This window comes from Talpa europaea (genome assembly GCF_964194135.1).
Source record: "Talpa europaea genome assembly, chromosome: 2".
Taxonomy (NCBI): domain Eukaryota; kingdom Metazoa; phylum Chordata; class Mammalia; order Eulipotyphla; family Talpidae; genus Talpa; species Talpa europaea.
In genome coordinates, this window is record NC_140068.1 from 57,569,654 (window position 1) to 57,584,386 (window position 14,733).

The 14,733-nt window shown below is 45.5% G+C and overlaps 1 protein-coding gene across 4 annotated transcripts in view; it reads right to left on the minus strand.

The window, feature by feature from the left end:
* The window catches only part of ANKRD6 (ankyrin repeat domain 6), a gene marked incomplete at its 5' end in the record, with an annotated part of 52,956 nt that overhangs the window by 2,640 nt on the left and 35,583 nt on the right, over positions 1-14,733 (minus strand). For 2 of the 4 annotated variants that reach the window (XM_084228316.1, XM_084228315.1), the window contains 7 exons: positions 92-218; positions 881-994; positions 5,927-6,079; positions 6,485-6,670; positions 7,016-7,150; positions 8,396-8,500; positions 13,375-13,452. In XM_084228316.1, the coding sequence (XP_084084442.1) occupies positions 92-218; positions 881-994; positions 5,927-6,079; positions 6,485-6,670; positions 7,016-7,150; positions 8,396-8,500; positions 13,375-13,452 (898 nt within the window). The remainder of the gene's footprint in view (positions 1-91; positions 219-880; positions 995-5,926; positions 6,080-6,484; positions 6,671-7,015; positions 7,151-8,395; positions 8,501-13,374; positions 13,453-14,733) is intronic. The other 2 variants (XM_084228318.1, XM_084228317.1) reach the window with 2 other exon arrangements.

The window sequence follows — 14,733 nt, forward strand, 5'->3', positions numbered from 1 at the left end:
CTGGGATCCATCCCTGGCTGGGAGACTAGGCTTGAACGCCTACAATTCCGGTATCATCACCACCTTTGGAATGCCTCTCTACACGAGTTACCTGTGGAGGACTCGCAAGTGGATGGTGTAGATTTAGCCCTAGAGGTTCTAGACTCTCCAGAAAGCTTCAGTTCCAGATTCTGAATCTTTAACAGGCACCAGGTCTTTAATTCATCTACCAAAGTCATCTAAAAAAAAAAACCAAAAAAAAAAAAAAAAACCACAAGTTACTAGACAAATTAATCAGGTAAACGTCAAGCATGGTTTTTAAAACATCAAAAATGGACTTCCCAGCTATGATAGTTGAGGATATGGTCTTGACGAATCCACTTGTGGATTACCCATCCTCCCTCCTCCTCCACAGACTAGGATTCACCTAGCACCCAGGCCGAGAGCTATCCATACTCTTCATAAAGCAACTTACAGGCATTTTAAACTCACACAGAGCATCCCAAGTCTACCCAACCAACCATTTCTGGCTACTTAGGAGCATGAATTCTCTCTCACACACCCAATATTCACTTCATGTTTACTGTCCTGGGTAGACCATAAACTCCCTGGGGACAGGGAGTCTTGTTCAAAGACAGTAATGGCCCAGCATATCCACAACACAATGGATTCAGGGCAGAGATGACATCTGCTGCATGTTCTATAAACTGATCTACCCATTCATTGCCAGTGTGTTCAAGAACAATAGGAACCAAACTAGAAGTTCTTTTTTTTTTATAAAATGACATGCTATGTCATCCAAGTGCTTTCAGGGGACCTCAGTCTCTGGGTTTTCACTTAGAGGTCTGATCCTTAACTCAGAGGTGGTAAATCACAAGGATTAAGAGATTGTGGTTTTCACCTGTCGTTTGTCTCCCTGGTGCTTCTCTGTGTCTGCGTGCTGCTGCAGGCGGTTCAGGCACTCGGTCCTCTCTGCAGAGAGTCGCTCAACCATCAGCTTGTCCAGAACCCGCATCTAGGTGCAAAGACCAAGTGGCTGAGATGATCTAAGGATGGACCCTAATCTCTCAACTCCTGAGGCAGATTCGGGGGAACAAAGCAGGGGCCAGAGAAGATCACAGCCAAATCTCAGCTCTCTTTCTGTTTGCATGGAACTATCAGAATTCCAGGGCATGTTTCTATGTAGGGTAATGTTTCTTTTTCTCATTTCTCATCTCCTAAGGAGTTTAAGAGATTATACATACACAACACACACACAACTTCAGCCAATGGAGTTTTTTTTTTTTAAAGTTTTATTTATTTATATATAGAAGAACTGGGGTACAGGACAGAGATGTGGGAGGTGAGAGGATTCACCAGAGACAGAAAGAGGAACAGACCAGGCAGACTGACTGACTGAAATACACTTTTTTTTTTTTTTTTTTTTTTTTTTTAGTAGAGGCATGCTTTATTTATTTGTTTGCTGGTTTGTTTGTTTGTTTTGTTTATACAAGCACTGGGTACAGTCAGAAGCGCGGGAGGGTGAGAGAATTCACCAGAGCCAGAGCCGGGAGCAGAGCAGGCAGAAGGACTGAAGTACACTGCTGAGGGGAGCAGCGGGCGGCAGGAGAGGTCTGCGCGCCATGTGGGACCCTCCTGCGGTGGCCGGGGAGCAGCCGGGGATCGAACCGGCGCTGCAGAGGCTGCGGGCAGCTTCGCAACCCAGCGCTCAACCGCTGCGCCACCGGGGAGGCCCTGAAATACACTTCTGAGGGGAGCAGTGGATGAATCAGGAGAGGTCTGCTGCACTATGTGGGTAGCTCCCTGGCTGGGGGATCGAACTTGCACCGCAGAGGCTGTGGACAGCTTCACAGTGCTGTGCTCAACCCCTTGCACCACCAGGGGGACCCCCCAATGGAGATCTTGTAAGTAAAAAGAAAATGTGTGTGTGTGTGTGTGTGTATCTACCTATCTATGTATTACCATTATTTCTAAGATTATAAAAAGGAAAAACTATTTCTAAAAGTATGGAGCTATTTCCTCATCTTTTAACTTTTGAATACCTTGAAAGCAGTTCAATACTTAGGGCTTTTATCTTAGGTCTCCTAATGAAACAAATCCTCCTGATGCTTCAATGAGGGTGCTCAAAGCCAGTCATGAAGAAGGGTGTAGGAGGAGTTCAAGTTAATGCTTCAGGGAACCAACAGCAGTCACCTGCAAATGACATGCCCTTGGTTTCCTCCCTTCAACTGGCATTTCCCTCAAGGCCCTAATGCCCATCAGTCTTAGAAAAGGTTGAGAAAATGGAACTGCTGTTAGTAGTATCCAGCCATGACAGGTTGCTGGTAAGTTCCCCTCCTGTCAGATACACACGATGTTCTGCATTCAGATGTTCAAACTTTTTATTTTCTAAAGCAGTATCATTTTTGAAGACATCGTGGGCACCTTATACTTTGTTTCTTCAGCCCTCATGTTGTTCTGTGAACAGCTCTCCTTCTGTTTTCTGGGATTGGCCTGCTTGCCCAACTCCTCATTCTCTACACAGGCGACTATGCCTGGAGCAGTCATGTTTGTACATGTTTTCATCCTGGGATAAGGTTGATTGGTTCAGGTCTGAGCACCTGGCTCATGCTGGGCCAAAGTCCTTTCCTTATAATTTGGAATTTGGATTACGAGTCTACATCTCAGTATGTCACCCTCCTTGAATCAAAGAGCGTTTCTTGACACATCCCATCGTACATCCAATACGTTCTTTGCTGGGCGTAGGCTCTCGGAAGTGGATTTTTTATTCACAAAACAGTCTCCTGGCTCTAATGAATGATTTTTCAATGGACTTTCATAAAATGTAAATAGCGGGAAAAAACCTTAAAAATGTTCTACCTCCCCAATAAACAAGGAAATAAAAAGCAAACAATTAAGTATCTTTCAATTGGCAAAAACAAAGTGATAACAGTAAATAATGGCAAAGTTTTGAAGCCAGAACTTCAGGCACTTCTGGTATATTAGATTGGTATAACCTTTCTATTTAGTAGTTTGCCAGTTATTATGGAGTCTTAAATATTCTCAGCTTTGATCAAATTATCTTAATTCTGAGCAAATAACCTGAGGAGCATTCAAAAGAATACATGTAACTATTTTTGAAGTCTAACAGAACTATAAGCAACTTTGAAGTCTAACAGAAACAGTTAAATTATGTTGTGTTAACATGAAGCCAAGGTCATGAGAAAATGCTCATGATAAAAAAAGCATACAAAGCAGAAAGCGAAGTTAAACATATACCTCCACAGAAGGTGTAATCTGTCATCGTTAAAAAGCATAATGTAGCTTGGCAGTTCTAAGACATGACAAAATGAAAATGCTGCAAAAAAAGCACAGCATAGCTGATAATTAAACAAGGAAAGGTAGGGCTCTCTGGGGAGTTGTCACCAGGATACATACTTCTATAATGTGTTAAGTTTTTTTTTTTTTAAGATTTATTTATTTACGCACACAAGAACGGGAGTACAGGCTAGAGGTATGGAGGGGGTGAGAGGATTCACCAGAGACAGAGCAGGGAACAGAACAGGCAGACTGACGAAATACACTGCTAAGGGGAGCAGCGGGGGGCAGGAGAGGTCTGCATGCCATGTGGGACCCTCGCCCGGCAGCCGGGGATCGAACTGGCGCTGTGGAGGCTGCGGGCAGCTTCGCAACCCAGTGCTCAACCGCCAGGCCACCGGGGAGGCCCTCACCGGAAGTCTTGTTAAAAGCAAAGCATGCTAGACACCCCCAGCCCAGTTTTACTCACAAATTAAATTCGGTAGATCTGGACTGAGACCCAACAATCTGCTTTTTCCACACAAGTGCCCGGATGCTGCTTAGGCTGCTGGCCCAGAGATGACACTCTGAGAACCACTGCTCTAGACCTAACTTTCAGTTTACAGAACTACGGGAACCACTAGAGAACAAGTTAAACTACCAGGCAAATCCAGAGTATAAGGCATGCTTTATAACAACTGGCCTGGCCTCTTTAAAAAGTTAATACCATGAAATAAAAAAATAGCAGGACGAATCAGAAACTATTCTAGATTAAAAGAGACCACAGAGTCAAAGCACAAAACACAATACAAATGCACAAAGGATTTGCTGGATCCTGGGCTAGAATTTAAAACCAAAATCAGCAATTAAAACATGTGGGCAGTGAAATCAGCACAATGGCAGCATAAAGCATTTACCTTATGTTTCCCTTTTAAAATCCAACTACTTAATCAACTATAGAGCAGCAGGGGTTTGGCTGAGCAACACTCTAGGACATCAGCGATCCACACATCTTTACACCTGAAGGCGGGTCCACGCTCAAGGACTTGATAGACCCGGGGGAGAGTACTGAGCAGCCAGACTGCCCCAAGCCTCTAGGGAAAGGAGACAGCATAGAGGCCCATGATCTTTGCCCAAGGGAACTCCAGAGCAGCAGATCAGCACCTGGGCCATGAGCTCAGGAAGGAGGGCAACACGAAGTGCTAGGAACTTCAGCATTCCCTTGCTCCCTCCTGTTGAGCTGCCCTGAAGTCTAAGTCCCAGGAAGTTCTCACAACTGAATTGTGGGCCAGGAAACCAGGGAGGAGGAAAAGCAGTGAGGTGGCCCAGGCAAGTGAAGCCCTGCTCTCCCCCATTGCAGCAACTAGATCTCTCCACAGCCACACCCCCTCCATACCACCAACACAGTGACAGTGTCAGAGTGCTGTGTTACGCCTGCTCCCCCAGCCTGCAACTGGTGATACTACACACACAGGTAACCACAGACTATAGCCATAAGCAGAGCCACAACTAGAGCCACAGCACCACCTACTGGGGAAAAAGGCACCTTTTCCAAAGATGCTGAATCAGAATTCAGAGAGGTGAGCCTGACAAAAACAGACATGGTAGTATAAACACCAAATACGCAGACAGGAATATATATTGACAACCAACACAAAACTTCTAGATATCACATGAAAAAGAGAATCATAATTCTTCCAGAAACCAAACTTAAAGGCATGTAAGATTAGTCTCTAGCAGCAAATTTGAAATAGCTGTCATGGAGAAACTCAAAAGAAAACTCAGAAAAGCAATTCAATGAACTCAGGAAGGAAATTAAAGAGCAGAAGGAGTACTTTACAAAAGAGATTGAGTTATGGATAATAAACAGACTCAGGATGTGAAAAACACAAGAAATAAGATCAGGATTGCTATAGAAAACTTTAGAAATGGAATAGAAAAATAGAACAAGACAATGAACTTGAAGAATGATTCGGGTAGAAGGAGAGAAAGAAAATGAAGAAATGCCACATGAGTGATTTGATTCCAATACAAAAGGCAACAGAGATTCATGGGTATCCCTGAAGGTAAAGAGGGAGAAGCAAACAGGAAGGGTAAAGTATTTAAAGGGAAGTTTCAGGACAGTCTGTGACTTCAATAATTCAAATCTTCAATAATTCAGCAGAAGAAAAATGTGAAAATCACACAAAGCAAATGTGGCAACATATTAACAACTGGTTGAATCTAAATGAAGAGTATATAAGCATTCCATAGACTATTATTTCAGCTTTTCTGTATGACTGACAACTTTCAAAATAAAAAGTTCAGAGAAGAAAAAAGCCAGACATGCTTAATTTTGTATGTAATAGAAAAGGGGTATAGAGCATATAAAAACAAATTTTAATAGTTCCTTATAATCTTTGTGGGAGGGCCTAACTGATAATTTATTCTAATTTTCATATTTAAAAGATTCCCTTTAGTAGGTATATTATTTTTATAGTCAAAGGCAGTTTAAACATGTTCTTTAAAAAATTTAAATAAATGAGCCTGTCGTATTACATAAGCAGGTCTCTTCCCTGACAGTCCACCCAATAAACTCAGAGCAGAGTGTGCAGATCAGAAGGATGTGCTGGCATCTCTGATTTCATTTTCTTTCCAGAACACCTTACAATGAAGATGCAAGGACACTTACTTGGTGCTGGTTCTTATTCTCCATGTGCCCCAGCTTTGTATTCATTTTATCCTGAACTGACCCCAGTTCTGCTTTGATCTCCTCCACAGTTGCCTCCAACTGATTCTCCAGCTTGTTGATTAGAGGTTCACATCGACAGCCATTTATTGGTGCCTAAGAGGAAAACCAAGGAGCCAGTCCAATGGAATTGTTTCTTCAATGAATTTGAGTTCCCACCTCATGCCAGTCAGAATGTCAAGAGGATGCAGATGATGGAGGAGGCAGATTCACCCCGGTGGTGACTTAGATGTCTGACAGGCCAAGCTTTGGGTCTAGTAGGCACTAGCAAGATTCAGAGAGGGTCCCAATATCCTCAAGGCCGCCTGGCCACCACCACCCCCCTCAGGGAAATCTGGGCCCTAATGACAGCAGCAGAGCTGCACCATCTAGGTGGGGAGGGCCCTCTGGCTTATCTCCAAAGCTCACATCTTCTTAAGTCAATGCCTATAATGGGTATCAGCCCCAAGGACAATTTCCCTTAAGGTGCACGATCCTCTGTCCTGAAAGGCTCAGCAGTACCTGCATGACTTTCCCGTCCTTGCCCCTGTACAGTGTGTAGAGCTGGTAGGCTCTGAACTCATGGGGAGGGGGTGGTGGCGAACATCGATGCCTGGGTCTCTTTTTAGGGTGATTATGAGCATGTGAGTTCTTTTCGCATCCAGGCTGTTGGTCTGCTGGTGGGGTGGGGTCAGAAAATGCTGATACCTGTGGGAGAGGAAAAAATAACGTACTCAGGTACACCCCTGAGTACCATGAAATCTGCAAAACTGACACCCAGCCTGTGGCTCCCATCTCATCTCCCACTTTTGGCCAAAGAACCCTACTTTCTTTGTCCATGGCATTCTCCTCCAAGCACCACATGTCAAGAAGTATATATCTATGTAATCAATGTGCTAACCCTGGTGGAAGCTAGCCAGGTTTAATTTGTACTCTGGCTTCAAATCAGCAAGCCACGTGAAGTGGCTTTTTAGCTGTTGGCCAGGACTCAGCCACAGGGCCCGCCGCCAACCTGCCTCCCAGTCCTGTCTCGGCTGCTTTCATGTGCCTGACCTTGGGCCTTGACTTTCTCCGCCTATTGTCCTTGGCTCTGGGCTCTGGGGAAGCTGACAGGATATCTTCTCTGGCGTCTTCTTTTCTGGGTGCAGCCTGTTCACTGCTAGGGGTGTCTCCTGCTGAGACACTTCCCTACAGAGGGAAAAAAAAGCCCCAAATCCTGTTCACTTTTTCAATATCAGCATAAAATTTTGTTTGCAAGACTCCATTCACAAGGGCCCATGAAAATCTTTGCCAGTGTGACACATAGGGAGCACACCTTAACATGTATGCCTTTCCTGGCTGAATATTTAGCTATTATTTTCGTTATTAGGTGCCAGACTAAAAATAGTCTTGTTCTAGACCTTCAAGAACTTACCACCGATAAAACATCTTATCATTAGACATTGTCTTATTCAACAAAAAGTAACCCCACTCATTCTTTGACCTTGGAAGTTCAAAATTCATAGCTGAGAGTGAGAATCTTCTGAGATGAAAAAAATCTCAACATTTCTGGCCCTTGTGAGAACTTTAACAAATTAATATGAACAATTCACACATAGGAGCTTAAGCAGTTCTAATACCTTACCCCTGGAAATTGATAAGACGATTCCAAGATATGGACAGAAGAGTAAGTACTCAGTGATACAAGTTTATGTGCCAAAGTTGTGTCAATATCCTATTTTCTCCCTCCAGGAGTGTCGGAAGCAGAGTTCATTCTAGGGCTGCCGTGTACAGCTGTGCAAGCTGCTGACTACACCAGGGCACCTGGCATCAGGACGAGTGATGCAGGGAGAGCTGAATTCAACCCGGGCTTTATTCACCACGTGTGCCCTCTGTGGGGCAGGTCTACCCAGCAGGCATGCTTTGCTGATTTGTACAAAGGAGTCATGTGGGCCAGCACATTTCTTAAGTGGAAAGAAAAGCAGCAACATAGGCCAGTGGTTGTCAAACTTGAGTCCACATCAGATTTACCTGCAGGGGCTATCAAAGACAGATCACTGGGCCCCACCCAGGGTTTCTGTTCCAGTGGGTCTGAGGTGAGGTCCCAGATAACACCATGGACGCACTTGAGAACCACTAATCTACAAAATTAAAGTCATGGAACCAGAGAGGTTGGCTATCCAAGTGGGAAGGACAAGACCAAAGATAACATGGGGCTAGTAAAGATACCCACACAGGGTGCCAGAAAAGATGGGAAAGGCACACAATCTGAACTTGTAGAGGAACAGAGGACCCAAAGCCAAAGGGAAAGAGACTGACAAGAGTCTGAAGAACTCAGCGGGGAGGAGAGAGAGAAGGGCATGGCAGCTTCCACGTGAACCCAGAGGAAGCAGGGAGACAGTTTCCCACCCTAAGTGGATGGGGTTGGGAAGGGTCGGGAGGGCTACCTCCCACCTTGCTTTGTGCCACCTCATCTCTTGGCACAGACTGAGCTCTCCTTTCTTCCTTGAGCTTCTCTCTCTTTTTCCTCAGGCTTCGCCCACGACTGAAGCGCAAGACCTGAAGGAGGCAAGAGGCATCGTTACAAACCACGGGTGTGCGTAGCATCAACGTGAGGGAATTCTCCTTGGACCTGGCGCTCTCACTTAAGGAGACTGGAAACTTCCTGCCTAGTGGGAAGTCTAAGCATTCACAGCAGACAAGCACCTGCTATGCCTCCCATGTCTCGTGCAGGCATCGCCGGGACCCAGCGATGGTAGACCAGCTCAAGGTGCTTAGAATGGCAAGAGTAATAGGCACGGGCCTCCCTGGTGGCACAAGGGGTTAAGCACAGCACAATGAAGCTACCCGCAGTCTCTGCAGCACAAGCTCGAGCCCTGGCTGGCTAGGGAGCTACACACATGGCATAGCAGACCTCTCCTGTCTCGCCCACTGCTCTCCTCAGCAGTGTATTTCAGTCAATCTGCCTGTTCTGTTCCCCACTGTCTCTGGTGAATCCTCTCACCCCCAGCAACTCTGGCCTGACCCCTGTTCTTGTATGCATAAATAAAGCTTTTTAAAAAAAATACCAGGCACTTACGTGCTGGCCCAGGGCCACCAAGTGGGTGTGCACAAGCTAAGCACTGCTTAACCTCAGGGAGCACCATTCACACAGACTGGCACCCCCCTGGAGCTGTGTGGTGCAACAGCCCTGTGCCAGGCACAGTCTCTTTATCTTGGTACACTGGACCCAAACTAAACCATCAGATTTTTCTCCTGGCTAACCAATATCCAACTCATTCGATGCAAATATGACTGAGGTATATCTGTAAGCCACAGTACCATGGGGCAAGAACATTTTCCCCAAAAGGAGGTCTTTGGTCTGCCCCTTAGAGTGCAGAGGGGTGGAATGGACACAGGTAAGTACACATGGAATCTGAAATACCCAGGATGGAAGCCAGCAGCAAGCTGCAGGAGTTTGGGGCAAGTCATTGGATCCCTGTGCTCTGTCTTCTCAAATGTAAAAATGGGGAGTTGCTGGGATTAACCAAGACAAAGTAGGTGGCTGGCACACCTTGGATCCTCAGTCACTGTCAGGTGCCTCCCACCTGCCATGGTGCCTTCGGGTTCCCGTTGACAAAGGATGTTTAACCTGAGTACATATCTTTGAGCTGGTGGAAACATTCCCTCTGGCTCAGTGCCACACCCTCCTCCCAGTCCTTCTACTCTCAGCTCTAGGGTTTATTCTCGTTAACCAAGGGGGTCCAGACGGTGAAGGTACTTTTCCAAGGTCATACAAAAACATGTTCTGGCCTTCTTATATAAATATGTAAGGGCTCTGTGAAGTTTGACATGTCCCCTCAACATCACACTTTTTTCTTCTTGGGTCATTATGTTCAAGTGCTATCAGTGGATGACAAAAACAACCTCTATGGGGAATGGGTACCACATAAATGGAAAATTCCTGACGGTATCTTCCTGAACTCACAGAATGTGGCTGGACTGGATTTTATTTTTATTTATTTTTAAAGATTTTTATTTATTTATTTATACAAGCACTGGGTACAGTCAGAAGCGCGGGAGGGTGAGAGAATTCGCCAGAGCCAGAGCCGGGAGCAGAGCAGGCAGAAGGACCGAAGTACACTGCTGAGGGGAGCAGCGGGCGGCAGGAGAGGTCTGCGCGCCATGTGGGACCCTCCTCCGATGGCCAGGGAGCAGCTGGGAATCGAACTGGTGCTGCAGAGGCTGTGGGCAGCTTCGCAACCCAGCACTCAACCACTGCGCCACCGGGGAGACCCTTTTTTTTTAATTTTATTTATTTATACAAGAACCAGGGTACAGGCCAGATGTGCGGGAGGGTGAGAGGATTCACCAGAGACAGAGCGGGGAACAGAACAGGCAGACTGATGAAATACACTGCTGAGGGGAGCAGTGGGCAAGGCAGGAGAGGTCTGCTGTGCCATGTGGGTTTCTCCCCAGCCAGCCGGGATTGAACCCACGCTGCAGAGGCTGCGGACAGCTTCACAGTGCGGCGCTCAACCACCTGCGCCATCAGGGAGGCCCTGTACTGGATTTTAAAAAACATATTCTTACTCCATAAGTCAGCAGTTCTGAAAGGGTCCAGGGTCTTCTGAACCCACAAGGCTAAAGTGATTTTCATCATCTCAACAATGTTGGCCTTTTTCACTCTCTCACTCTTTCATGATCATACAGTGTCATTTAGCAGAGGCTGTGCCTGGAGTATTGCAATAGATTGCATGGAGAAATACTGATATTCATTCTTTATTTTTAAATAAGACAGTAAGGAGACTTGCAAAAATGTAAAACAATGCTATTCTCAATTTTTAAAACTAATTCACAAAATAACGTTTATTTATGTTAATATAAAGTGGTCATATTTTTATGAGTAAATATCCTTCATATTTTTTGACTTTAATTTCAAATATGGTAGCTATTGATACCACTCACATGTAAAAGTATCCTTAAGGCAGTCAGTTGTAAGCTATTTCTAAAGTTAAATTCAGCCTCACTAGAATTTGAGCCTGACAAAAGGAAGTGACTGGTATCTGTCTCTCCTCCGGTTTATGGTCTCTTAGGACAGGACACAGAGCCAGACCCAGTCTGAAATTCACTCAGTAGCATTTGTGAATCATGTGAATCAAAAATGATATGCAGAGGTTATCTATGCCTAAAACCATTATCAAAAAATCTCCTTCCATACCCCAAGTTACTAGCCAGGGAAAATCACTTTGCATGATTTACAGCCTTTTGCAGTTACCATTTCATCTACCAGATAGAAATCATTGATCTTCTCCAGTTCACAGAAAGCAGGCTATTTCTGTAGCTACAGATGAATAGAACAGCATGCATACAAGTTTATGCACATTCCAACGTCCCTTCTTTGAGAACAGGGCTTAACATGGACAACCTGTAAAATAAACTTTCGTAAACAGTGAGCCCATTTAATTGCTATTCAATATATGGGCATGGAAGAACTTGCTTAAGTCATTTTTAAATGGAAACAAAAAGGAAAACTGCATAGAAAGTGGTCCGTGGAAAAGCTTTCTTCACTATGAATTAAGGACGTTGGGATCTGGAAATCAGGTGGGAAAAGGCACGTCCATCTTCGTGTGTCTAGAGGAGGTTCCATCCCACAAGATTTGAGGATGTTCATATACCTGAGCAAGGGGCTAGCTGTCCAGTAAACTATCAGACACTAAAATACCTAATATTTTGATAACCATGGATTCTGAACTTAAATAGCACCCCATACTTTTTGATCCATGAGAGACTAACATTTTTATCAGGTTTATGGATGTAAATTTGCTGAGGATTTTGTTACAAATAGATGAAGGGAGGTGAACTTTTTTCTAAAGGAGCACCTGACTCACTCCTGGACTTCCTGGCACAAGAGGTGGTCAGTTTTGTAAAAGAATTTTTTTTTAACTTCCAGAAACCACTAGTTATATCAGACATTACTTTTCTATTTTTTTTTAAGATTTATCTATATTTATATAAGAATTGGGGTACAGGCAAGCCAGAGATGCATGGGAGGGTGAGAGAATTCCCCAGAGACAGAGTGGGGAACAGAACAGGCAGACGGACCAAAGAACACTGCTGAGGGGAGCAGCGGGCGAGACAGGAGAGGTCTGTCCAGCCATGTGGGTTTCGCCCTGGCTGGCCGGGAATCGAACTCATGCTGCAGTGGCTGCGGATTGTGTCATAGGTTGTGTCTTAAGCCCTGTGCCACCAGGGAGGCCCCAGGCACGTTTTTAAAACTTAGACCAAAAAAAGGCCATGTACAATACTGGCTGGGGTGGGACTATGATGCACCAGGCTATTTCCAGAATCTTCCTCTGGCTCCCTAGACATTGTCATCCCGAAAGAGTAACCCAGAGTAACGTGAGAAACCAATCAGTGTTCACTGTAATGCAATACAGAATTACCCCAATCTGGAAATAATCTAAATGCCTAACATTAAGGAAGTGGCTTAACAAAATGACAGCAACAAAAAAGAATACAATGCTTCCAGAACACAGAGGAATAATTGTGAAGGTTGCAGATCATTTCCCTGTGATAGGATAAAGGGAAGACTAGAAAAGGGTATGACTGCATTGTAGAGTAGATGCAATCCTAAAAATCGTCTCTGTGGAAGGTAATGTGAAAAAGCAAACACAGTTATTTTAAGGTGCTGAATGATAAATAGCTTACAAATCATCAGTATTAATTGTTATTTAGATAATTTAACCTCAAGTGATGACAGTCATTTTTAAAAGCTGAATGATGACCAAAGTACCATTATTCAGTAAAAAAGGAAAGAAAGCTATTCAGGTTTTCCCTACTATTTCAAAGTAAAGTGTTCCCATTTGGTTCTGATTTAGTAAGTTATTTTTGGTTTCCAGGTAAATGAATGGTGATAGTATTGTCAGACCTTCAAAATAACCAAATAGGAAAGCTACTTTCAGGTGTCAGAGACAACCCGAACTGTACTTAACTGCCTCAGGTGGACATTTACAGCTTTGTCCAGAGTGGACACAGGAAATACCTCTAGGAAATACCTCTTTTAATCATTTGGTCAAGTGGATGCTCCCCTCTTCTTCAAGTCCATCTATTTGTTCAGGGCTTTTGCTCCAAACTCCTAAGTCATGATCTCCTTGTGTGATGTTTTAAACTAAAGTGCCTTCCCTGGCTGAGCGCCCGGGACATTAGATTAGGAAGCTGGCAGCACCAACCATCCAGCTACTGGGAGGGTGTGATGCCCACATGCGAAAAGCGGTCTGCTGAGCCTGCTGCAGTCTCGGGTTCAGCAACCCCGGAGGCCCACATGGATTTCTACATTTTCTGCTGGCGGGTTAATGAGCCCATCAGTTCCCTATTTAAGTTAGCTTGAATTGGCTTCAGTAGGTGGACACTGCAGCCCCGTGTAATATGATGGAAAATGCAATAAATCCTACCTGGGGAGCTTTGGTGAGAAGAAGAGCAACTTCTGGATTATTGTGGTAGCGGGCAGTCTCCAGCGGAGTCTGGCCTGCCTAAGGAAGGACAGGGAGGACAAGTCAGTAAAGAGCACCACTCTGCACACTCACACACGCACATGGCCCCGCGGGGACAGCAATCTGCACACAGTCATGCCCAACAAATACTGCCACACATACGGGTGAGTCACACTCATTCCATCCAACGAGGGAGCAAAGTCACCTTGAGGTCAGGGTGGGAAACAACACACAGCAACAGGGGGCGAGCTTTAGGTACATGAGCAGTGTGCTGTAGGAGGCAAAGGTGTGGGCAGTGCCCACCAAGGAATGCTTCCTGGGGACACAGGGAAAGTGGAAATCACATAGGGTCAAGGCGAAGAGTTCAGTTGCGGAAACAACAGAAAGGATCAGAAAATCAGCCAACCAAAGAATTTCCCCTGGAGAACAATGAGCAGGACACCAGGAAGGCTCAATCCGGGCCCAGCCTCTGAGTCTCAGAAACTGGATTGTGAAAAACAATTAGGAAGCTATGGCCATAATGCAGACTCTAGGGAGAGAGAAGTAAAAAACCAGGAGCTAGTAACAGTGGGATTCAGCAGCCAGGAAAGGTATCTGAGGTAGCCTCAATGGCACCATGATGGCACTGGAGCTGTGAGGAGGGAGGGGAGCCCGATTTGGGAGCCTTCGCCAGTCTCAACACACCCCGATTCTCCAGTCATGCCACACAACCCTTCTGCCCCTGTCCTCTGAGCCAGTCCTAGCCTAGGAGGGCAGCGACCACTAGTGAGCTTCGAGAAGAAAGGCGGCTTCAGCTGGTGCCTGCTGTGGGATCTGGGGGTATATGGGGCAGAAGGATGCGGAGCAGGATCTCTATGATTCTAGCAGATGAGTGGAGGAGTCCTGGAGACCTCAGTGGCTTTCCAGGCTTTATTTGGGATTTACCAGGTACATGGCAGGCAGGGGTGCCGGGAGGCTGGCAGGCCTCCCAGCCCCCAGCAAGTCTATACTCTTTCTGGGCTCTCCAGTGTTCTCTCGTGGCCATTTCTTCTCTGCTCCTTTCACTCTCATTCTCTATGCTTCTCTGGCGTCCCCGTGACACCGCCCTTATAGGCCCAGCCTTAGCCCAGGTGTACCCACTTATGCATGCCCACATCCCACTCCAGGTGCCCGCCATCAGGCATGCATTCAGGACCGCAAGGATCCATCATCAATCCTAATGGTGGGAGGGCAGAAAAGCCTGATACTTTTTCACTTACCCTACAATCTACCCCCCTCAGGGTTTTCTGCCATACAGTGTATACAAGTTATACACACATTTCTCTTGGCGATATGAACACT